General features: G+C 35.2%; 2 protein-coding genes across 2 annotated transcripts in view; both read left to right on the forward strand.

The window, feature by feature from the left end:
* Positions 1 to 3,196, forward strand: part of LOC134277124 (deleted in malignant brain tumors 1 protein-like) — a 51,912-nt gene extending 48,716 nt beyond the window's left edge. Inside the window, exons 41-42 of the mRNA XM_062759410.1 lie at positions 771 to 2,978; positions 3,060 to 3,196. Coding sequence (XP_062615394.1) covers positions 771 to 2,978; positions 3,060 to 3,196 — 2,345 coding nt within the window. The remainder of the gene's footprint in view (positions 1 to 770; positions 2,979 to 3,059) is intronic.
* LOC134277130 (fibrillin-1-like) lies at positions 2,936 to 26,758 on the forward strand. Its single transcript, XM_062759416.1, has 46 exons — positions 2,936 to 2,978; positions 3,060 to 3,190; positions 3,293 to 3,447; positions 3,867 to 4,011; positions 4,140 to 4,335; positions 4,782 to 5,041; positions 5,145 to 5,409; positions 5,850 to 6,092; positions 6,267 to 6,398; positions 6,505 to 6,708; positions 7,077 to 7,331; positions 7,664 to 7,862; positions 8,181 to 8,347; positions 8,485 to 8,646; positions 8,726 to 8,845; positions 9,145 to 9,273; positions 9,385 to 9,507; positions 9,600 to 9,716; positions 10,095 to 10,346; positions 11,263 to 11,394; positions 12,009 to 12,134; positions 12,898 to 13,035; positions 13,133 to 13,264; positions 13,425 to 13,676; positions 13,829 to 14,068; positions 14,153 to 14,281; positions 14,407 to 14,529; positions 14,649 to 14,903; positions 15,107 to 15,367; positions 15,629 to 15,751; positions 15,868 to 15,987; positions 16,333 to 16,455; positions 16,538 to 16,660; positions 16,780 to 16,902; positions 17,000 to 17,122; positions 20,536 to 20,796; positions 20,910 to 21,032; positions 22,203 to 22,229; positions 22,406 to 22,512; positions 22,622 to 22,683; positions 22,806 to 22,987; positions 23,135 to 23,234; positions 23,348 to 23,364; positions 23,632 to 23,785; positions 24,048 to 24,217; positions 26,705 to 26,758. The coding sequence occupies exons 4-46, from the start codon at positions 3,961 to 3,963 to the stop codon at positions 26,710 to 26,712; spliced, it is 6,609 nt and encodes a 2,202-aa protein (XP_062615400.1). The 5' UTR covers positions 2,936 to 2,978; positions 3,060 to 3,190; positions 3,293 to 3,447; positions 3,867 to 3,960; the 3' UTR covers positions 26,713 to 26,758.

Consider the following 26,758-nt stretch of genomic DNA (forward strand, 5'->3'; position numbering starts at 1 on the left):
GTATGAGTGAAAATTTTAGCAACATGCAAATTTAGCAATTTGTCCTTAAAATCTTGTATTATATTTTTAGCAAGATGTAATTTTAGCGGTATAAAAATGCTAACTTAAGACGCGTTTACAAATCAATTAATTTATAGCGGTATTCATATTTAGCGATCTCAGCACCCTCGCTAGTAATGCAAAATTAAATCCTCGCTAAAAATTCTACTTATACGGTACTTTGAGCGTCATGCAACTTGAATTATTTTAAATCAATGGCATCAAATTTAATCCTTAAGTATATTTTCCATAATTAAACACATCAGAAGAATTTTTTTATTGAAGCATTTCAAGTGCACGGAGTTCTACGTCATTTTTGTATGCGATAATTATATATTGCTTTTTTGTAAGTTCACGTCCCTCTCCAGAAGTTTTCATTCAATGAGTCTATATAAAAGACATTAATTTTATTTTTTTTTCTACAAAACAAGTTACGACAGCCACACATACAACATATATTCCAACACCATCACCGTTTTCACTTCCTCAAACATCTACAACGAATCAAGCCTCAACATCAACGGCAACCCAAAAAATGACTGCCATAACACAAACTATTCCCATGACTCATGCTCCTACAACGACACCAGCGACGCCACAAAATCTAACGACAATATCAATCAATGATCGACCGACAGTAACCAATATCTTGCAATCCCAAAAAACGACCATAACACAAATTCCGACAACACCTACAACGCATGCTCATGAATCAACATCCACAACACAAGGTCCTACTTCGAAAAACACACCACAAGCTCAATCAGTAACAACCACAACACAATCCCAAACACCCGAAATCACAGCAAAAGCTCCATCAATGACAACTACAACACAAGCTGCAGCACAAACAACAACAACAGACGCTAGAGCAACAACAACCAGAACACAAGCTCCAACAACAACGCCTGCTGCGACTACATCATCAACAACAACACAAGCACCATTGACCCCAACACCGCAAGCTCCAACAACGACAACCACGACAAAGGCTCCAACAACGACAATTGTGAAACAAGCTCCGACAACCAGGACACAAGCTTCAACATTGACAACAACGACACAAACTTCAAAAACGACACCAGCTGCTACAACGACACAAGCTCAAAGAACGACGACCACGACACAAGCTCCGACAACGACACAAGCTCCTACAACAACAACCACCACTCAAGTTCCAACAATGACAACTACCACACAAGCTCCAACAACGATAAAAGCACCAACAACGACAGAAGCTTTTTCAACGAAAATCACCACACAAACTTCAACCAAAACACAAGCTCCGACACCAACAACAACCACACAAGCTGCAACAACGACAACAACTACACAAGCTCAAACCACGACACAAGCTCCAAAAACGACAACCACGACACAAACTCCAATAACAACAACCAAAACACAAGCTCAAACAACAACAATCACGACACAAGCTCCATCAACGACAACAACTACACAGGCTCCAACCACGAGACAAGCTCCAACAACGACAACCATGATACAAGCTCCAACCACGACAGCACTTCCTACATCGACACAAGCTCCAATAACAACAACTATCATTCAAGCTCCAAAAACGACAATCACCACACAAGCTCCAACAACGACACAAGTTCCAACAATGACAACCATCACACAAGCTCCAACCAAGACACCATCCCCTACAACAAAACAAGCTCCAACAACGACAACCACGACACCAGCTCCATTAACGACAACCACCAAACAAGCTCCAACTACAACAACATCCACACAAGCTCCAACAACGACAACCACCACACAAGCTCCAACAACGACAACCACCACACAGTCTCCTACAACGACAACCACAACACAAGCTCCAACAACGACAACCACCACACAGGCTCCGATTACAACAACCACCACACAGCCTCCTACAACGACAACCACAACACAAGCTCCGATTACAACAACCACCACACAGCCTCCTACAACGACAACCACCACACACGCTCCGACTACAACAACCACCACACATGCTCCTACAACGACAACCACCACACAGGCTCCGACTACAACAACCACCACACAAGCTCCTACAACGACAACCACCACACAGGCTCCGACTACAACGACGCAAGCTCCTACAACGACAACCACCACACACGCTCCGACAACAACAACCACCACACAGGCTCCTACAACGACAACCACCACACACGCTCCGACTACAACAACCACCACACAGGCTCCTACAATGACAACCACCACACAGGCTCCTACAACGACAACCACCACACAGGCTCCGACTACAACGACACAAGCTCCTACAACGACAACCACCACACAAGCTCCGACTTCAACAACTACCACACAAGCTCCTACAACGACAACCACCACACAGGCTCCGACTACAACGACACAAGCTCCTACAACGACAACCACCACACAAGCTCCGACTTCAACAACTACCACACAAGCTCCTACAACGACAACCACCACACAGGCTCCGACTACAACGACACAAGCTCCTACAACGACAACCACCACACAAGCTCCAACTTCAACAACCACCACACAGGCTCCTACAACGACAACCACCACACAAGCTCCGACTACAACAACTACCACACAAGCTCCTACAACGACAACCACCACACAGGCTCCGACTACAACGACACAAGCTCCTACATCGACAACCATCACACAAGCTCCGACTTCAACAATTACCACACAAGCTCCTACAACGACAACCACCACACAGGCTCCGACTACAACGACACAAGCTCATACAACGACAACCACCACACAGGCTTCAACAATGACAACCACCACACAAGCTCCGACTACAACGACACAAGCTCCTACAACGACAACCCCCACACAAGCTCCAACAACCACAACCACCTCACCGGCTCCGACTACAACAACCACCACTCAAGCTACAACAACGATTTCTTCATACCAATCACTAGGTAGTTTACACAGTCTCTTCAGATACTTTTAAACATGAAGGAAATTGTATTTAAATTTACATAATCCATCCTTTTTTACAGAGAGTTTTACGTTTGGCGAGGAAGTATCAGATTCAAGTTTGAGAGGAGATGATGTAACAAGTCCAGCTTTGAATGTTCCAACACATATTTACATTGGGGATAGAACAGAAGGAACTTTTGACACCGTTTATGTATGAGAAAATTTTATATCGCTAACAGCCTACAAGTATTAGTTATATAAGGAATAAAAATGTTATCCTTCAATAAATAAATATACTTTTCACAATTTTCAGGTTGGAAGTAATGGAATCATAAGTCTGAATGAGAGATACAATAGTTTCTCTATATATGAAATCACTTCCTCATTCGTGAGCCAGAGGAGATTTATCTGTCCGTTTTGGACGGACCTTATATCTGGAAGTAAAGTCTACTATAATACATATACAAGGTGCTCTTTCAGTTTTTTTTTCAGAATTGTAGAGTATATAAATCATTAACTCCATTATCAATTTGTAATTATGTTTATTTTATCGAATATTCAGACTGCCAAAATTTGATATATTGCTTTTATTTTTCCCCTTTCTTGCTCATTATTTTTTCAATCGTTTATTTTTTTTTTACCAATATGTAAATGTAGGGAAAGATAATTATTTTATCATTTAAAAATCTAATTATATTATATTTACAATCAAGTTATTAAACAACAAGAAAATCAGTTTTGACAGCTACCTATCGGACACAGACTTGTTTTATGATACTATAAATCAATCATGCATAGTCTAATGATATCTATTCAAAAAAAAAAAATACTTAAAAAGAGGCAAGATTAATAGCAAACTTTCATTTCACCTTCCTTTCTATCCACAGAGGACATTGGAGCGATCAGTTAACACTGGATAAAGCAAACCGTGTAATCAGAACGCATTACAGTGATGATTACCCGAGTTTCGAAGCGATATGGATGCTGAAAGTAACGTGGAAAGACATGGCCTTGTTTTCAAACAGGACGCAGGTAGTTAATAAGAAAAGCATAATTATAATTTGATTTGATATATATTTTAAACGAAAATATGATTTTACAAAAGGCTTATAATTACATTTATTGATGTTGGTTAGGAACCCTGCAATAACTTTTTTCAGAATGTAACGGTACAAGCTATTTTAGTAACGGATGGAATGAACACATTTACAATGTTTTATTACATTGATGTAAACCTATTGTTCGTCAATGGACTTGATATATCCGTGGGATATAGATATAGGAGTTTCTTCACTAGCAATCCATACTCTTGTCAGAGAGGAGCCTTCCGTCTCAGTCAAATACCCGGCAACAGAGGTAAATTTCATTATCTTTTTCGTGAAAGACAATTACTGTTAATTCACTTTTTTCTTATGGGGTTAGTTTTTGCTGTTTTTTGAGGTTTGAAGAGACCGGCAAATTAATTTCCAACACGAAATATAAAATTCCTTATACATAACTAATCAACAATAGCTCATCCATGAAATCCAACCCCCTTCCATGTATGATTTTTTTTTTCAATCCAAGAGAATCTAACCCCAAGAAAAATGTGATTTTACAGTGCCAAATGCTGCGCCTAGGTTGGTTGACTTATCTTTTTTTGAGTATTGTAAGTTGAAGTTAACTTGAATTCGAAATTATTTTCGAAGCCGTAATGTGAACGTTAATCATTTACTGAGTATCATGTAATTGGGATTTTCCTTTTTGCCCAGAGGAATCTTTATGCTGATTTTCTACATATATGTATACAACTCTTTTTGAAGGAACTCCTGGATTTTGGATATACAAATTAACAACAGACATACAATATTCAGGCAATGAACTTTCGTGCTTTAATTGGTACATAAGAAATAGGAACCAGCAAATGAACACAATTCTTCGCAATCGAAGACAGTGGTGGTCTAACATTTGTCCCTGTCAAATCGATTGGCTTGTTTTTGATGGTGGATTCCAATATTCAAGAACCGATATAACAAATGGTGTAATATGTTATGCCTCTATGATGTCTTTCATAGGAAGTGCGGTAAGAACGATGTGTTTTTAGCTCTCATGAGCTTAAAGCTGAAGTAAGCTTTTCTGAACAATTTTTGTCTTCGTCTGTCAAAGAATCATGTGTATTTTTCTAGGAATGTTGTTACCCAATCCGTAACTCTTGGTTCGGTTGGTTCGGATGGTCTTGGTGGTCCATTGGATGGTTTGGATCCACCACTCGTACTTGGACAAGACCAGCAGCTGGAACCCTCCTGGAGTACAGCCCGTTTTTTGATCCGTCGCAACATTATAACGAGGATCTTCTACCTAAAGATCATTGTTGTAGTTCTGGGCATTGTGACTGGTACTACGAAGTTCGACCAAGAACATGGTGTTATAGGGTATCCAGCTTTTGGATCTGTAAGTGAATTGCGCATGATATTTTCACTGCATAAAACTTAATAATAAACAAGATGATTTACACTAAATAATTAATTCGAGAACCACACTATAGTTACAAGATACGGTTGTGCATGATATTTCACTGCATAAAACTTAATAATAAACAAGATGATTTACACTAAATAATTAATTCGAGATCCACACCATAGTTACAAGATACGGTTGTGCATGATATTTTCACTGCATAAAACTTAATAATAAACAAGATGATTTACACCAAATAATTAAATCGAGAACCACACTATAGTTACAAAATACGGTTGACATAAATTGATTGTATGTTAATCCTTTTCGTCTTAATCTTGCATTTTTTATCTCCACGAATTGAAACAATGTTTACCACAGTTTGCAAACCTGTAGACCTCAGTCATAACTAATTGTGATGCTTTACTCCAAAGCTTGGTTATTTGGAGACCCTCATATTAATACTCTTGATGGACACCAATATACTTTCAATGGATATGACGAATACGTTCTGATGAGGATAAACACGAACGAGAAACAATTTGAGCTTCAAGCCAGAACAGACTTGGCAGAGGGCGCCAATGGTACAACAATCAATGCTACCATATTTAGTGCATTTGCTGCCAGGGATGACACGGGCGCCTTTGTTCAAGTGGAACTCTCCAGACATAAAGACAGTGAGTAATATTCTATTAAGAAAGTCAACTAAGACGTTTTTTATTAAATAAATTCACAGGGAATATAAATTTGAAAATGCAGATCTAATTTCTTAAGTATATTGTGCAAGTGAGCGGTTTCAAATATATATTTGTGCAACCTTTTTAATATATATATTTGTTGTTTTCATTTAGAAATGTACATTCGAGGAAATGATCAGGATATTACTAACAATTTTGAAGATGATAGTTCATACAGATATTTCACAAGATATTTGGCCATTACAAAAGAAAACCAAACATACATGGCCACCTTCCTTAATTCCTGTAAGTAGCTGATTATATTTGCAGTTGATCTTATAAAGCTCATAATGAGTGTTGTTTCTTCGAGTTGTTTAACATCCATGAAAAGTAAATATTTTTCGTCTTTTAGCCATAACAATAAAGGGAACATTAGGAGTACGGTTTCTGACAATTGAGGCAGTAGTGGATTCCAAATACAATGGCAGTGTTACTGGACTGATGGGCAACTTTGATGGAGATAGATCCAATGACTTCATTCTCCCTAACGGAACTATCTTACAACAAGAGGAAGTCAACACGGAAAGAAAAATTTACCACAGATTTGGACAGTTGTGTACGATTTTATGATGTCCTTCTTTATATTTGCATTTATATGGTTTTTTCATAAACATATGATAGTTTAATACTTTTCTTTGAACGTTAAATTCATAAGAAAATTTGAATGTAGAAAAACTGAAAATTTATTTTTTTTATGGCAAAATATCTGACATTTTGAATTATTATAACAACATAGTAGCTAAAATGACATTTGAAACTTTGAATTAATATAACGACATATTTACACGTTTACTTTTTAATGAAAAATAACTATGAAACTATGATTATTTACTGTGCATGTATCATAGTATTCTATATCATTTTGTCAAGATAATAGTTATTGATATACCATTGCATACCACCAATGATTAAATTTATTTCCAGGGGCTGTAAACGAGTCTACGTCTATCTTCCATTACGGTTCAGGACTATCGCATACTGACTATTCTCATCCTGACTTCGTGCCCTTCTTTGTTGATGAGTATCCAGAGGATCAGAGAAGCGCAGCTCGAGAGGCCTGCGGCGGGGAATTGGCTTCACAGGCGTGTATTTTTGACTATTTGGCAACAGGAGATAAAGCTCTTGCTCTCTCATCAGGAAACACAGATAGCTCCAACAAAAAGGACCTTGTCAATATTGGTATATGAATTTTGTTTTCACCTTCTTGACATTTTTCTGTAACTACTGTGGTTTCATTAATTTTCGTTGGCATCAATTTTTGTGGATTATGTAAAACCAGACGTTTTCGAGGATTCGTAATTTCATAGACAAAAAAATTGGCTGTACAAATTGATAGCATATTTCTTAATTCAGTGAACATTTTAATTCGTGGATCTGCCCAACAACGAAATCCTCGAAAATCGATCTTCAACGATTATTAATGAAACCACAGTATGTGATTAATTGTTTCGAGAGAATTTTTGTTGCACATCCACAGTCTAATGATTATAACATTTTCCTTTTGATGATAGAAAATCAACCTCCTTTTATTGATGGTGACGAAGTTATTCATGCAGAAGTAAACAAAAGTGTAAGGATTAGTTTTAATGCCTCTGACGATAAGAGCTATACCTATCAGGTGCTAAAACAACCTTCCACTGGCTTCTCTTTTGACAATGTGACAGGTATAGCTTCTTGGACACCATCAAATACTGACTTCACAAGCATAAGGTATGATTCCTGTTTATGACTGAAATAACAACAGAAATTTTCATGCACGATTTTAAGTAAAATGAGATGTTCAAAACAATTCAGTTGGACATTATAAATTAATTGTTAATTTAAAAAAAAATGTTTCAGGAAATTGTTTTTCAAAGTTAATGATTTTGTGAATGCTTCCTTCTAAATATCACTTTATATCATTTGCAATGAAAAGTAAATCATATGCATTTTCTTGCAAATTCAAAGTATTTTTTACATAAACGAGTGTATAAATGATCATATTGAAAATTTTTATTTTCTAACGTACACGGGTACTTTTCCTTTCAGTATAACCGTCATTGACAGTGATGGAGTATCCGCCCCGGCAATGGATATCATCCTGATACTGTGTAGTGCATGTAGTCATCATGGCAAGTGTGATTACAACAGAACACGTGACATTTCAAATAGTACATTCAGGCTTGCAAGCTGTGTATGTAACAAAGGATACACAGGTATGCAAGAACGGATAAAATTTTATTATCATTTGTATCAAAAAAAATTGATGTACATATTGAATGTATGCAACGATATAAAAAAAATCTGAATAAATTTAGTTCTATTCTTGTCCTCTAATATATCGATTTTGCAGGTGACGATTGTGAACTTGACTCTGACGCCTGTACAGATAATCCTTGTCCTCTTGGACGTAACTGTACGGACCTTCCAGCTGAGGAGGAATTGAGGATTGGCAGAGGATACAACTGCTCAGATTGTCCTAGAGGATATGCAGATGTTGACAATAAGTGTCAAGGTATGGTTTGTTTTAGCATTATCTAAATTTTATTCCATTTAAGCATTGAGTATCTAATTTAATGGCACTTTCTTTTCAGATATCAATGAGTGCAACTCCACTTCATCCAACCAATGTGGACAAGTGTGCGAAAACACAGAAGGAAGTTTCGAATGTCATTGTTTTAATGGCTACCGAATGAGTGATGGATCCTGTCAAGGTATGAGACTTTTTTCTTCAATAAACTGAATACTATATAACATCTTCCATCTTACCGGTACCTAAAATAAATCGATATTTGTTTTGTTTCTTCAAATTTAACTTTCCTGTCGAGATTGTTTCTCTCATGTGGAGTCGCCACCACTTGCCAGTATTCCACATGAATTTGGATTCGAACCCTCGTCTTAACGATTAACTCCAAACTCCCTACCCTACAGCAGATGATGTAACAACTTCGTCACCCGGACAACAGATATTTGTCAATATAGGTAGACAGAGTTCTCAGTATATTTATTTCAGATATTGATGAGTGTACTGAGGGAACTTCAGGATGTGAGCAGAAGTGTGACAACACTGCTGGTTTGTTTGTATGTTCCTGCGTCACAGGTTTTGAACTGAAAGGAGATAACAGATCATGTCTGCAAACAGGTTTCTTACTTGCATATCATTTTAAAGACTTTTTTCAAGATCTTTTTTTATCATGTTCGGTAGCAGTGAATCAAATATCATTCAATTACATTCCCTTTATTTTGATTTCAGAAACGGACATTTGTAAGCTTGCTGGGCTTTCCTGTCAATATGCCTGTGATAATGCTACTGGTGTCTATAGATGTATTTGTCCTGCTGGTTATGAGCTTACAAACAATAACAGAAATTGCACCAGTATGTATTGTCTGAGAATAATTTAATTATTTTGAATCATCCAGTTATAAATAGAAGCATGGCATTCTATTTTAATATCTTTTTATTATCAGATATCAATGAGTGTGAACGCGGCATTTGTTCACAACACTGTTTGGATACTGAGGGATCCTATCGATGTTCATGTTATGTTGGATACCGGCTGAACGAGGATCAGACAACCTGTTCTGGTAATTATGTTTAACCTTCTCTTATATGTGTTCTCACTGTTTAAAACCATCAATGTTTATGTATTTTTTTTATTTTAACACAGCTTTTTGTTTGGTTAACTAATATGAATAAAGCGGCGAATAAATGTAATACAGTTTTGTGCGAAAAAAAATATCACGCTGTTAGGAAATCCAAAGGTGCTCAAATTATGTTGAAGTATTTTATATGAGTAATCGTGTTCAGAAGTATTCTGTAAGAACCCCGATTACAATATTGCAGTTGGATTGCACAGTACCAGACTGGTTTTTAGCTTACAAACGAGAGTATACACAATGAGAACACAGAAATAAATTGAATCAAAATACAGAAAGAAAATGAGAATTATATAATATTTTCAGAATGTGATGCTCCATACTACGGAGAGGGTTGCAGTCAGATGTGTCAATGTGGTGCTGGAATGGACCGATGTGATCCAGTACAAGGATGTGTGTGTTTAACTGGATGGACGGGGTCAGACTGCAGCCATGATGTCAACGAGTGCATCGTTAACCAAACTATCTGTGGTACAGATAAAATATGTCACAATTTACAAGGAGGTTATAGATGTGACTGTCGCCAGGGATACAGAAAAGATGCAGACAGATGTGTCGGTTTGTAATGATTTTCTATGTGTCCTTCAATCTAATGTGATCCAAAGCAATTTCATGTTATTTGGAAAGAGGTTTGGTTATACATTATAAGAACATCAATAGGAAACAATTAAATGTTTTTAGCTCACCTGAGCCTAAGGCTCAAGTGAGCTTTTCTGATCACATTTTGTCCGGCGTCTGTCTTGTTGTCTGTCCGTCTGTCTGTCTGTAAACTTTTCACATTTTCGACTTCTTCTCAAGAACCGCTGGGCCAATTTCAACCAAACATGCCACAAAGTATCCTTGGGTAAAGGGGATTCAAGTTTGTTCAAATGAAGGGCCACGCCCTCATTCAAGGGGAGATAATTGGGAATTAATGAAAATTTGGTGGCATATTTTAAAAATCTTCTTCTCAAGAACCACTGTGCCAGGAAAGATGAAACTTATGGGGAAGCATGCTCAGGTAGTGTAGATTCAAGTTTGTTCAAATCATGACCCCCGGGGGTAGGGCGGGGCCAAAATGGCCGACCAAACTTTTACATAGAAATATATAGGAAAATTCTTTAAAAATCTTCTTCTCAAGAATGACAAAGCCATAATTTATCATATTTATATGGAAGCATGCTCAGGTAGTGTAGATTCAAGTTTGTTCAAATCATGACCCCCGGGGTAGGGCGGGAACAAAATGGCCGTCCAAAGTTTTTAAAGATATGTATAGGAAAATTCTTTAAAAATCATTTTCTAAAAAATAGCAAATCCATGATTGGTCATGGGACTACTTTTGGATTTAAACTTTACAATAAAAAGCCATTTTCTACTTTTTCCTACCCTTAGTGCTCAGGTGAGCGATGTGGCCCATGGGCCTCTTGTTATTGTTGTCAATACATGTTTTTTGTTTTTTGTTTTGCAAGATAACAACTTTTTGTAATAATTTTAGATGTGGATGAATGTGCAAATGCTGGATCTAACAACTGCTCGTCTCTTACATCTGTCTGCGAAAATAAAGATGGTGGATTTAGCTGTCGATGCAAGGCTGGATACATCCAGAAAAATACATTCGAGTGTGAAGGTCAGCTATTATATTTTATTTACCTTATCTGCAAAATTTGAGTAACAGAAAGATGTTTTTATTTTCTAATAACTCGGATAATGCTTGCTTCAATGCATTGTACATACAAACTCGTTTAGTACGAACACAGATATAGCGAATTCACGGATATAGCGAGGTTTTTGTGGGTCCCCGGCAAAATTCTTAGAAAATCTTTGTAAAATTTTACGGTTATAACGAACTCTGATATATAACGAATTTACTGATATAGCGAACTGATTTTGAGTGCCGTAGAGGTTAAATATAATGAAATTTACATCTTTTATAACAAACTTTCAAAGATTATAAAAAATTAATAAATAGAACTGACTTTATTTCCTTCAAGAATTTTTATATAAATTCCAACTCATAATAAAACCTTAGTTATCGAAGATATTTTTGTAATATAATTTCCCTAATATATTTTGTAGTAATACTTGAAGGAAAACATCCATATTGCGAATTCGCTATAATGGTTATACGAATTCGTTATACGGATATAACGAATTAAGGATATAGCGAATTAAAGTCACAGGTCCCTAGGACTTCGCTACAACCGAGTTTTACTGTAAATTGAAGTAATGGTTCTATTGTAGACTTTGATGAATGCGAAGCCAATATTGATGGTTGTACTCAGATCTGTAACAACGTAAATGGAAGTTATGATTGTGATTGTCATTTTGGATTCTCCCTGAACGATGACAGACAAACATGCTCAAAAGGTGATTTACTGAATCAATATACTGATTAAATATTTGATATTTAATGTTCCTTATTTGCTCGTGCTTAAGCTAACTTGAGCTGAAGGCTTTAAAAGCTTTTCTGATCAAAATGTCCCTTTTCTGTTGTCATTTTCGAAAACTCTGCATGTGCTCATCTTCTTAAGATCCACAACACTGATTTTAACCAAACTTGCCACAAAGCTTTTGTTGATGAAGATTAAAGTTTTAACACATGAACGGACATACCCTTTTCAATGGAAGTAGTCAATTACACATCTTAGAAGGTTTTATTACATGCAAAAATGCCGATTCAAGTCTGTTCAAATAATAATAACCCCCGGGAATAGGGAAGGACCAAAACAGAGAACAGGAACGTACAGCAAATATCCTTAAAACTGTTCTTAAGAAAAGTAAAAACATAATACTAGAAAGTAATATATTTACAGAGAAATCATTAAGGATGGTATACAGAGTCAAGAACTATTATGTTAAAATCATGACCAATGGTTAGAGTATGTACCCTAGATTTGCAGAGTAGGCAGTTTGAATCTCCTCCGTATGAGCCCTCATTTACTTAATTAGCCCCATTAACATAGAAACCTGATTGTCAATTAAGGTTTATATGGTGCTACTTACTATATTATGTATTTTTATATTTTTTTTTATTTTTGAACTTTAACTTTTATCTCTAGCCGAAGTGCGCAGATGAGCGACTTATCAAAGAGCCTATTGTTGTAATTTTCTTTTATTCTGCAATTTACAGTTCAAGATATCTGTCTTCTCTTTCCTGGCTTAAACTGCAGCTATGGGTGCAAACAAGACTCAAATAATCAAACACAGGGGAAATGTTTTTGTCCAGAGGGATACATACTCAACAAGTCTGACAAATCATCATGCATAGGTTTGAAACTCTTCAAAGATATGATTTAAATTTCTTCATTTTTTGCAGAGTCTCTGTAATTTGTTTTGACTGTTCTTTTAAATTTGTTTTATTCTAGATGTAAACGAATGTGCAAATATCACTTTAAATAAATGCTCCATGAGAGAAACGTGTGTAAATACGCCAGGCTCTTTCAACTGTTCTTGTCCTGAAGGCAGATACTTAGAAAACGATGGAAGGACTTGTAGTGGTAAACATTTAGTTTAAGATAACTTTTTCTCATTCTCTAGAGATAACTTCTCCTTTATGTTCCTTGTTAGTGGCAAACAGATTTTTTTTCAATTATTCATTATAAATTCCATTTGCAAGCGTACATAAAATATTTTTCGGTCATTATGTATTTCTTTCAGTGTGTGATGGCTTTTCATATGGTTGGAACTGCAAGACTCCTTGTGAGTGCAGAGCAGGTGCTTCTCATTGTGACCCTGTGATTGGTTGTCGGTGCAAGAATGGTTGGATTGGTGCCAAATGCAATGCTGATGTAGATGAGTGTTTCATGGAAAATCCCTGTACCCTGGCTAACCAGGAATGTATCAACACTCCTGGTTCCTATCAATGCGTCTGTCAGAAAGGATTCGAAGATAGATCAGGGAATTGTGAAGGTAAAATTCTAATTCATTTAGCAGCTTTGATTTTACAATGGGTTATATTTCAATTTTCTGATCAAATTTGTTTTCACTGCTATCCTTTCATTCATTCATTCATTCTTCATTGCTTTTACATACAGTATATCCTATATTGATATATCATGCAGATATTGATGAATGCGTGAGCCGCCCTTGTTCTCAGCTGTGCAACAACACTATTGGAGGTTACTCCTGTGGTTGCTTCAATGGATTTCAACTCGTTGGTGAAAGCCAGTGTATTGATATTGATGAATGCAGCTCACCAGTCAAGCCATGTGATCAAGTCTGTACAAATACACTGGGTAGCTTCAAATGTAGCTGTCATGACGGGTATCTGTTGAACACAACAAACAGAAGAGATTGTTATGGTAAATTTCAAAAACCTTTGAAAACTCTTATTAATACCTTGGAAATATAACTTTGTTTTTCAAAAACTCTTTAACATTTTGCAGCAAAGACCGAGTGTTCAAATGCGTCTGCATCATGTTCTCAGAAGTGTGGAGTTAAAGCTGATGGGTCAGAGTACTGCTTTTGTGAAAATGGCTACATATTAGACGTAACAGACAACCGAACATGCATCGGTAGATAGACTTTGTGATTTTCTAAGATCTTTCATTACGGATTCTCTATTTTGAGTGTACTTACTATAAAGACACATGTTTTGCATGTTCTAATGTTAAATGCATTTCATGGCAATTATTTCCAGATCAAGATGACTGTTCACCTAATCCTTGTAGTCAAACGTGCGTTCAGAATGCACCTGGTCAGGGTTATTTATGTACCTGTGTAGTGGGCAAAATGTTAGATCAAGACAAACGCACCTGCACAGGTAAAATGAAATTAAGTTATTTTAGATATAGAACTTGAAATATAGTTTTTCAAAGTTTGAATTTAAATGAATGCGTTCGTGAAATCTTAATTAAACATTTAATTGTTTTGCATATTTAGATTGTACAAAGTGGAGTTTTGGTCCCAATTGTGCAAATCAATGTCCCTGCAACATCCAGAATTCTGTGTCCTGTGATCGTGTTACTGGTACTTGTACATGCAGACCGGGGTGGAATGGAACAAACTGTGAGAGTGATATCGACGAATGTAGGCAGTTTGATCCCTGTCCTCGGTCTTCCTCTTGTGTTAATTCCATGGGCTCTTATACTTGTTTATGTGATGAAGGAACAGCCATGGCGGGTGGACTCTGTATTGGTATGTTTATCAATATTAATACATGTATATACACAAAAGGTGGAATGTATTTTATGATATAAATTGAAAGCCTTGATAACAAAATGGTTGTCCTTTTAAAGTAAAACTGATTTTTTAAAAGTTGGTTCTATTATTAAGATGGAATATTTTATTTGGCTTTTTTAGCATAATGAATGTTTAAGCTATATTTAATGTGTCTTTAGAATGTTCTGGAAACAGTTACGGTCGGAATTGTGGATTCCAGTGCCAATGTGATCAAAGAAACACAATATCATGTGATAAAAGAAACGGTACCTGCTATTGTCGAGAAGGCTGGACCGGACTTAATTGTTCTACTGATGTACAGGAATGTACTCTGACTCCGAATATCTGCGGTGGGAATGCAATCTGTATTGAACAGTCGGGTTCTTTCAGCTGTCAGTGTAAACCAGGCTTCGAAAAAACCTCCTCTAGAAGTTGTTCAAGTATGATAACTACTACACTAATTTTATGTATTGCGAATAATTATGTAATGTTTAGTTTCTTTTGCAACTTGATGACAATATGAACATTTGTTTATAATAAAAATTCTCTATCTTTAATTAATATTTGACCAGTGAAATAAGCACTGGAAAAATGCTATGGAGATTTTTGCATTTTTGAATAGTTAAAGATGAATAACGTGGTAGATTTTTCTTAATTTTGAAATTTAAGAAAATATTTTTTCATTTGTTTTTTGAAAACAGATATTGATGAGTGTGCAATAGGTACCCATACATGTGACCCAAACGCCCGCTGTACAGATACCATAGGTGGTTATTTATGTACATGTGATTCTGGATTTACAGGAGATGGACATGCTTGCTCGGGTAAGATGTCTTTATTGTGTTCTTTTGCTTCAAATTGAGTAATCCGAATTTTTCTTTCATATGCACAAATAGTAAGGTTTAAAAATTATTGAAGTGAACTTTTCACTTTTTATTAGATTTGAATGAATGTTCATCGCCGAGCGTTTGTGATCCAAATTCCAAATGTAACAATACCATTGGCAGCTTCGAATGTATATGTGATCCCGGGTTTACTGCAAATGGAAAGAATTGCTCAGGTTTGTATTTCCTCTTCATTTTATTAATACGAGTACATGTACAATCGATTTAATCATTTGCTTTTTTTAGACATACTCAGAATTATTCTATTTTTCAAATATTAACCAATTTTTTTAAGGAAAAAATACCAAAAGTATAAACAAAAAAAATTCATCACTGACAACATATTGAAATGAAACAAAATATAAATTCAATAACGTTGACCGTAATAGACCCTGGAAATGATAAGGGTTGTTTTTTTTTACGTTGAAACACAATTTCAATGTACATGGTGTATTTGCCATTTTTAACAATTTTATACATGTAGCATTGATATTCTTCAAATTTGTTTTAATTTCACGCAGACATAGACGAGTGTCTGGATGGTATATCGAATTGTCACTCAAATGCAGTTTGTAAGAACACAATGGGAAGTTTTCTCTGTCAATGCAATGACGGTTTCGAAGGCGATGGACAAACATGCAAAGGTAAACCACTAGCTTAAATTACGTTTTACCTTAAATCAATTCATCTTGATTATTCTTTTGTCGAATTTTTGTTGCTTACTAGATATCGACGAATGTTCAAGGAACACGCCTTTATGTGATACGCATGCGTTCTGTAACAACACAATTGGGGGTCACACATGTACCTGTCGACCAGGTTTTTATGGCAATGGAATTACCTGCTTAGGTATCATATAATGTCTCTACATGTAATACATGAACAGGTATTAACCTAACCATTTTATTTTATTTTTGACTATTGATTTTACCTCCTTCATACTTCCTTTGGTTTAAATTTTAACACAGAAAATGATGAGTGTGAGGAGAAGACTCACAGCTGTCATCCTAATGCCTCTTGTATAAACACATTTGGGAACTACTACTGCGAATGTAAACCTGGTTTCTTTGGTAGCGGCAGAACCTGTAGCGGTAAAATTATTTTTAAGACTTTTTCCTATTTAATGTAGAAAGAGTGCTGTTTTTGTTGTCTTAATTTTTATTTTGGCAAAATAAATTTTTAACATAGATGTCAATGAATGCAGTGATGGAACCAGTGGTTGTCATCTAAACGCTTCTTGTCAGAACACTGTCGGGAACTTCTCCTGTACTTGTGACAGTGGTTTCTTTGGTGATGGATTCAACTGTACGGGTCAGTATTCATTTTAAACGGATTTGTGTTTTAAAAATCAGGATACGTCAGGAAACGATAAAAATGTCGGATTGGTGGCTGTCGAATATGTACATCATTTATTTAACATATGATTAACATATGATATGTTGTTGCATTACATTTGTACAAATACACTGTATCAGAGATGTGCTTATTGTTTCGATTTTAAATTTTTATTATTTTTTTATACCAACCTTTTTGCAAAAAAAAAAAAACTGCATATGGGGTTCCCTATTTGTCTGGAAAATGTCTACAGTTTTCAAGATAATATTTTTCTTTGACAAAGTTATTAAACATATACCTGTATAAGAGATATGTATATTTCTGGATTTTAGTGTTTTTAAATTTCAATAATTTGTATGAAAATACCACGTCTTTAAACAACTATAGGATAACTCCTACAGCTTTCAAGATTAGAGCTTCTTTATTTTACTGCCAAACGGTACATTAAAAATCTGAGATAAGCATACAGAGTATTTTCCATTGAGGTGATTTAAGCAAGAGTTATTCTCCATGGCCACCATATTGTAGTTCAACATTCGCAGATCCCTTCATTATTCAACCAAGTTCAATTTGTTATACTGCTTACTGAGGTAAAGATAACACTATTTTTCTTATGAATATACGAGGGCTGTTCAATAAATAATGTCCTGAACTGTATGACATACAATACAGATATCATATAATATTAAACTTGACTTTCTCTCATAATTGAATCTTTAATGAATTTATAACAGTTTATGTGACCACTTTTCATCACATAGTTTCATTGTGAGAAGCTGGGAAACAAGGGCTATTCGAGACACTGCATTATAAATGAATGGTAAAGAATCGGTAAACTAGAGTGAAAATAAAAGCTTCATCAAAGCTGCTCTAAAACTTCTTAAAAATCCCAAAGAAATATTCACTGAAATATGTGACATTTACAGTAACCAATGCCTGTTTTATAGACAAATGAGCAGGTGGATTTCGATGATAAATTTTTTTATAATGGGCATCAAAAATGGGTACCGTCCTTGCCAACAAAAAATTATAACAATTTATGTACTGTTTGTCAAATTTCAACAAATAATATTTGATGATGTATGATTGACTTCGGGACACATGGCAAATTTGATAGACATCATTTTGGGGGTAGTTTACACTGTTTTAAGGAAACGTTTGACGGTAAAAAAGCTTAGTACTCAAAGGTCACCCTATATTTTGAAAAATGAGAGAAAATGACAGCGTGTACGAATGTTTTAACAATTATTTTAAAATATCAGTAACTGTAGTTATCCATGTTTGTTTGATATTCAAATAGATAATGGAACTTGAATCTATTGCTTAAAATCCTCAAAACAAAATTTACCATAAGATGTACTTGACAAAAAAAGTGAAGGTCTGGTGAGAGCAAAGAATTGCAAGAGCACAAAGACAGATTTATATGCAATTTTCTTAAATATTAGTGGTATTGTTGTTAAAATTCGTATTCGGGGAGACAGCTTAATTTCTAGAGAAGTGTAAAAAGCAAATTGTTTGCAAAAAAATCGAAAGGTTTATTAGAGGAGGGACCCAGAATCAGGAATCTGCCACATTAAATTTCTTCATGACAGCGTCCAATCCCGCACGCCCTGAAGAGTAAAGGGGTATTCGGGATAAACAGATAGTAAATATTTTTTCACATTAACAATATTCGCCAGATCTTTGACCTTTTGACTTGTTTCTATTTCCAAACTTGAAAAAACACCTTTCAGAAGGAAAAAACAAGTCCAGGAAATCATTGGATCTGCAATTTTCCAGTATACTAGGGGTCATACCCAAAAATGAGTTCTAAAAACAATCAGAAATTGGATAAAAACTGTTACGGACATGTGATTTAATTAAAAGAGATTAACTAAATCATTGAAAAGCGTCTTTTGCTTCTTTCTGAGCACCGAGGACATTATTTATTGAACAGCCCTCGTACGTTTGTTAAAGTCTCTATTAATTATGTTCCCCAAACGAAACTCTGTTTCTTATTATTATTATTATTTTTCTTCTTCCTGGGAAAATTTTTCCACGAGTGATCTTGTAAATAAAATGTTTTTAGGGTTAGTAGGCATGTTATGTAGAGTTGCCGAACGAAGGTCATTTTGCGCGCACGTGCTTCTGCAACACGTGAAATGACCTTGTAACTTTTCTATTTTTTGATGAAATGTTTTGAAACTCATAATATGAGGATATATTAGTAGTATAAATAAGATGACGTGGTCAATATGGCAAGATCTCACGCGCATGCACGTGCGCTTCCCTCTGATTGGCTGAAACTAAAGTCTCAATATCTTTCTTGTTTCTTATCATAATCTTTTGAAATTTTGAACATAGTCCTATATTATGAAGATCTACAGCATGATATATAAAAATTTTCATGAAAGCATGCGCATGCGCGTGTGCTGTAATCTGATTGGCTGAAACTTTAAATGGCTATATCTCCTTTATTTTTTGACGAAATGCTTTGAAATTTAAAACATAGTCATGCATTAGGATATACTAAAATATGATATAGAAAAAAAATCATGAAATCACGCGCATTCACGTGTGCTGCAATCTGATTGGCTGAAACTTTAAATGGCTATATCTCCTTTGTTTTTTGACGAAATATTTGGAATTTTAAAATATAGTCATTCATTTTGATATCCTTCAATACGATAAAGATAAAAAAATTATGAAATCACGCGCATGCATGTGTGCTGCTATCTGATTGGCTGGAACTTCAAATGGCTATAACTCCCTTGTTTTTCAACCAAACAGGATGGGATTTAGAACATAGATAAATATTTACAAGAAGGTGAATCATTATGCACGTGCTTGCACGTGCGTGCAAGTCCGTGCATGTGAAATAAGTAAAATTAAAAATACACTCGAATGAGTGCATTTTTAATGCATTTGGATTAAATGCTTTGATATTAAGTATATTAAAATTTTAGATAGTGTAGACAAGATAATATGGTCGTTACGCACATGTACACGCGTGAAATGCCTATTTTAAAATATATTTTGTTTTTTTCCGGGAAGACCTTGATTAAGTCTAAATTCCATAAAGTATTTCTTCTTTAATAGAGATTACAGGGAATATGGCACCAAAAGGGAGTTGGGGAGCGTTTGGGGAACATCTGTAACGGTCCCCGTTACAATTAGCACTAGTTCATAATTTAAGATTGTAAATATTTTCCCCCATATCTTTCTTGACTGCATGTTTAAAATTGGTTGCTCAGAGATAAATTCACCCTACAAGATGGCGGCTAAGGGGAATAACTCCTAGGAAAAATCTTGCAAAATACAAAATAGGAAAAGGGTCTATTACCAGGTTGTTTTAATTGTAGTTTATCAATGCTGTCCTTAAAATAATTGAAAGTGTTGTTTTATATCAGAATGCCTTGATATGACGTTTGGTGTTAGCTGCAAAAACCAGTGCCTGTGTAACATCAGCAACACTAGGACATGCAATAAAGTGACAGGAACGTGTTTATGTAAAGATGGTTGGCAAGGAGAGACTTGTGATGAAGACATCTTTGAATGCACAGAGAGACCAGAAAGGTGTGGACCAAACGCCGTATGTACAGAATTACCCGGACACTTCAACTGCTCATGCCTGGAGGGATATCAAATGATGCCGAATAGTCTCTGTGAAAGTAAAGACTGAAGTTTTCGTATCTTAAATTCCTTGATACATCAACACCATTTTAGTAATTGTAGAAACCAAAACATTTACAATGGAACCCATGTTCTTTTTTTTAACTTTTAGATATAAATGAATGTAGTACCCAGCAACATAACTGCCACGCCAATGCTCAGTGCAACGATACTGATGGGCATTTTATTTGCACTTGTAAGCCAGGCTTTGTCGGAAATGGAACGTTTTGCAGATGTATGTTTGTTTTTAATCTGCTTTAAGTTACGAGGGCCATTCAAAAATTAAGCGGACTCTGATATTTGTTTACTTTTACGTCTTATAGTTATGAAATTTCACAGAAATATGTATCTTAAAGATTCCAATAAATTTTGGGCAAAATTTCTGTGTTTTAAAAAATTATCGCTGTGTTGATATCCCTGATGGAGAGGTACGGAACACGACAAAAAATATGAAACAAAGGCATGCGGAATCCAAATTTTCTATCATTCGCGATATTTTTCGACAATTTTTTCAAACGTATCTTTATATTGTTCTATCATTATGTATTTAGATTTCTGACGTGATATTTGAAGTACTAACAGAAATACATATATAGTGATTTTTCTCTGGTGCGATTCCTTTGAAAACGACTGTGAAAATGATGTCTCCTGAATTGACGGAGCACCACACTTTTGTTAAATTATGTGTAATGCTCGAGATATCGCCAGCATAGATCCAAAATGTGCATAATAAAACATGGTAAACTAGGGTATTTGAGACATTTGTCTACAAATAGCAAATTAGAATTTTAGATCGTTAGACCTCTGTTAAAATGCTATACAGGAGAGCGGGAGGAAGATTATTGACGAAAACTTCATCCGGACTGTAAAGAACGTGATTGAGAGTGACCAATGTCACACAATATCTCATAAATACCTGAAGTTTTTAGTTTCAAAACAAAAAAGGATATGCTTTACTTGTTTTATAGAGTTTAAGCTTGACAGGAAATGTATGGATGTTGAGTAGATAAGGTAACTTAAACTGTATAGGAACTCTTTGGGAAATTTTGAGAAAATGAAAGCTCACATTATTTTTAGAATGTCCGTGACGTCTAAGGTTTTGCTGCTCCGTGACTTAATATGTCCTGATAAATCAACCAAAATTGATATTAATTTACAACATTTTGATAGGAAATTTTGAAAACCATATAAGTAAAGATTCTTTTATATTATGTGTGACATTTTGCCCGATTATGTCGTCAAATAATTTTTCTGTGCAAGAAGTCCGCGTAATTTTTGAACGGCCCTCGTACTTAAAAAATTAAAAATCATAGTATATATTATGTATAATAGTATATCGGCAAAAAGAATTGAGTTGACTTTCTGTGATCATAATAAATTTTAAAGTTTCTTTATTCCTTTTCAGCAATACCTAAGGAACCTAGCATCACAGGTATATATTAAAACTCGTAGAACAATACATTGTATTTTAAACCGACACTGTAAATAAGTAATATATGATTAAACAGAAAGCTTTTTTCCCAAACTGAAATAATTCCAGACCATTTTTTTGCAAACTCTAAAATAATTCCAGGACAATAATTAATCCAATAATTTTCTGATAACTAGATGCTCAGGAAGAGAAATACAGGATAAAAGTAAGGTTTGATATACAGACAGACCTGATTACCCTGGAGAGTCAGTACGTCCAGGTATACCAACAAATGACCACTGCGGTAAGTCTCAACAAGGATTTATTAAATACATTTACTTCGAAAAAGCGGAGTTTCTGGCACTTAAATATTATATTATCGTTTTGAATCAGTCTCTAAATATTTTTTTCAGCTTACCTCGTTCTATCAAGCAACCATCACTGGATTTGAGAGAGTGGTTATTCTGCACATAACGTAAAATGAGTTTTCCGTTGCCATAATATATTCAAAACCAATTAAAAAGTTTATTTACCTGTACTTAAGGTTTACTTCTAGAAAGACCAAATAACGAAATCGATAATCTGTTTGTTCTGTAGAATTGGAAGTCTTATAGTTGATCACGAATTAATAACAGAAAAGGCAATCTCCAATGTACCAGAGACGGACATTACAAAAGCCTTACAACGTCTATCCAATGGAGACGTCAAGATTGTTTATGGGGGCCGAGAACAAACAATACTGTCACTTGAATTTAAAAATGCCGTAACAAACAAATTTCGTATGTACAGTTTCAAAATCTTTGAGGTCGTAAAATTAATCAAATATACCTAAATTATGCATACATCAGATTATAATGATGAAGATTTCCTTGTAATGTACAATTTTTTCGTAAAATTGGTTCTTAAGATTTAATTTTTCGCGACAGTTAATGTCAGCTCCCTGGATTTGTGCGATATCTATCAAGCGGTACACCCATGTCCCAAGAACCATGCATGCTTGGAAACAAACGGAAATATCGCCTGCAGGTATATGGTTTTATTTATTTTAAAACAACAACGAAAAGCAATCTGTTTTTGTATCTTATTTGATAACGTATCAATGAATTACCCTGAAATAAAATTCACTCTTTGCATTACAGCCCATTGCCCATATCTGGTAAGAAAAATAATCATGACTGCTTATAAAATAATTGTTTTGTTATTTTTTAATAAACATTTTTAAAGCCTGACTATGTTGGTTGGAAATTTAAATGCAATTTTTGCATATTTTCTAAAAACGAAAGGAAATTAAACAATTTTTAAAACTAAACAGGATTTTAAGTTTTATTTTTAATTTTAATTTTTTTTTTTTACAAGAAAGGGATCGCAAAAGTTTTTTTTACCCACATCAAAATATTTTTTCTTATCATTTGACCAATTTTAGAAACATACAAGTTGATAATGGGACTTGGAATAGGTATTTCGTTTGGAGTTATCGTTCTTTTGACTCTTGTCATCGTCTTGGTTTACCTGAAGAGAAGACGTGATACAAGTGATAGGGAGCCTATTCCAGACTATGATAATAGATCCGTGAAAAGGTAAGAGCATATTTCCGGGAAAACGGTTACTTATAAGAGTTTTTAAATAATTCATAGCCAACCTCCTTTTATAAGTTGCCTTACAACTTACAGGAAACAAAGATTGACAAAAAGGTTATTATCAACAAGTTGATTGAAAGATACACTAGTATAAAAAATTTAAATGGAATATAGAAATTCCAGTCTTTTTTCAGTTGAAATATTGATTTATCAAAGAAATTATTTTCCCCTCATATATTTGATGTTTTTTTTTTTATTACAGCGGTGGTACCGATGATTCTTTGATACATTCATCAATAAAAGGAATGCCAAAACGCTTGGACACGACAGGGAAGCGCGGACCTTTCAGTTTTGGAAATGATTCCTGGAGCAATGACAGCGACGCAAGTGTCAAGGCAGTCAGATCTTCCTCGAATTACTTCCGCAGAAGTAGTAAGTTTCTTAATATATATAATTATCCTTATAAATATCGCACTAAATAATAATATCTTTTGTATTCTTACATGCATCTTGGTACTTAACCTGAGAAAAAGTTAATGATTAGATCAAAATTGATCATCACTATTCTCAATTTGTTAAACTTGCCTCATCTTCGCTAGCTAAGGGTTTGCGATCCGAAGAGTAGATTTCGAATCGGAAACCCTTGACTAGCGAAGATGAACTTGCCTATGAACTTTATTTTCTTGACAAGAATATTTCTTATTTTAATAAAAATTAGGAAAATATTGAGGAAATATATTTTATTAGGGGTAACAATGGACCTACATGATAATAGACTGATAAAACTTTTTATATATGAATATACAAGATGTTTTACAAGTTTCTTTGGAACACTGCAAAATAATTTTGAAACCTTTTCATGGTTGTTAAATTCAGGTCTGTTTGAAGCATGTTCTAAGTACTATGATATGGAGCAGCCTCTCTCTCTCTCTCTCTCTCTCTCTCTCTCTCTCTCTCTCTCTCTGTTATTGTAACAAAGACACCAGTCTGTACAAAATTTTATAAAGTTATTACATGTAATTATTGTTTATATTATTATTTGTCGAATATATGTACTTTTATTCCGGTAACAGCATGGTAAAGTTTTAGATGTTTTTAGCTCACCTGAGCCGAAGGCTCAAGTGAGCTTTTCTGATCAAAATTTGTCCGTCGTCTGTCGTTGTCGTTATCGTTGTCGTTGTTGTCGTCGTTGTCGTAAACTTTTCACATTTTCATCTTCTTCTCAAGAACCACTGGGCCAATTTCAACCAAACTTGGCACAAAGTATCCCTGGGTGAAGGGGATTCAAGATTGTTCAAATGAAGGGCCACGCCCTCTTCCAAGGGGAGATAATTATGAATTAGTGAAAAATTAATAGCATTTTTAAAAAATCTTCTTCTCAAGAACCACTGGGCCAGGAAAGATCAAACTCATGTGGAATTATCCTCAGGTAGTGTAGATTCAAATTTGTTCAAATCATGACCCCCGGGGCTAGGGTGGGGCCAAAATGGCTGACCAAAGTTTTACATAGGAATATATAGGAAAAATCTTTAAAAATCTTCTTCTTCAGAACCACTGGGCCAGGAAAGATGAAACTCATGTGAAATCATCCTCAGGTAGTGTAGATTCAAGTTTGTTCAAATCATGACCCCCTGGGCTAGGGTGGGGCCAAAATGGCCAACCAAAGTTTTACATAGGAATATATAGGAAAAATCTTTAGAAATCTTCTTCTTAAGAACCACTGGGCCAGGAAAGATGAAACTCATGTGGAATCATCCTCAGGTAGTGTAGATTCAAGTTTGTTCAAATCATGACCCCCGGGGCTAGGGTGGGGCCAAAATGGCCGACCAAAGTTTTACATAGCAATATATAGGAAAAATCTTTAAAAATCTTCTTCTATTGGGCCAGGAAAGATGAAACTCATGTGGAATCATCCTCAGGTAGTGTAGATTCAAGTTTGTTCAAATCATGACCCCCGGGGCTAGGGTGGGGCCTAAATGGCCATCAAAAGTTTAACATAGGAATATATAGGAAAATCTTTTAAAAATCTTCTTTTTAAGAATCATTGAGAAAGGAAATATGAAACTTCTCCTCTCTCTCATCTCTCTCTCTCTCTCTTCTCTCTCCTCAGGTAGTGTAGATTCAAGTTTGTTCAAATCATGACCCCCGGGGCTAGGGTGGGGCCAAAATGGCTGACCAAAGTTTTACATAGGAATATATAGAAAAATCTTTAAAAATCTTCTTCTCAAGAACCTTTGGGCCAAGAAAGACAAAACTTATGTGGAATCATCTTCAGTTAGTGAAGATTCAAGTTTGTTCAAATCATGACCTCTGGGGCTAGTTTTGGGCACAAAATAGCTGACCAAAGTTGTACATAAGGATATATAAGGAAACCTTTTAAAATCTTCTTTTCAAGTACTTCAAAGCCATGATTAGTGATATTTTTCTATTTATATGGAATCATCCTCAGGTGGTGTATATTGTACATTGTTCAAATCATGACACCCAGGAGGGTTAAAATTCAAGCCCCCCCCCCCCCCCCACAGTAAACTTTCAGTTTTGATCTGATATGTGATTTTTCCTAGTAGATGTGCTCAGGTGAGCGATGTGGCCCTTGGGCCTCTTGTTTCTCATGGATTGAATGATTGATTTCAAAAATGAATTTTACTTTGCATTTGAAACAGAGAAGCAAGCAATATATTGAGAATACTGATCAATGGAATTGATTGAATGTTTACAAGTACGGCATTAGTAATGAGCAACAACATATGGTTCGTAAAAACCTTCTGCTTGCTCCTCTGTTCACAGGCAAAGTAATATTCATATTAAGCATCAAATGGATGAGTAATATGGTGATCAACATAACAAACTTTACTACATTCTATTAAACAAGGTGACACACTCAAAATTAAGAATGATTTGTATTTTTTTTTTTTACAGATTATTAAGTAACGACTTGAGTACATGCCTGCCAATCTGACATGCTGCCTTGAA

Source organism: Saccostrea cucullata, unplaced genomic scaffold (genome assembly GCF_032062105.1).
Source record: "Saccostrea cucullata isolate Sc308-1 unplaced genomic scaffold, CSIRO_AGI_Scuc_v1 ctg313, whole genome shotgun sequence".
Taxonomy (NCBI): Eukaryota; Metazoa; Mollusca; class Bivalvia; order Ostreida; family Ostreidae; genus Saccostrea; species Saccostrea cuccullata.

Excerpts from the sequence above, each read along its gene's own strand:
- LOC134277130 (XM_062759416.1), top strand. The coding sequence starts at position 3,961 with ATGCTGAAAGTAACGTGGAAAGACATGGCCTTGTTTTCAAACAGGACG. Across the intron at positions 5,042-5,144 it reads TGTCTTTCATAGGAAGTGCG|GAATGTTGTTACCCAATCCG; the intron begins GTAAGAACGATG and ends GTATTTTTCTAG. Across the intron at positions 16,456-16,537 it reads CGATGGACAAACATGCAAAG|ATATCGACGAATGTTCAAGG; the intron begins GTAAACCACTAG and ends GTTGCTTACTAG.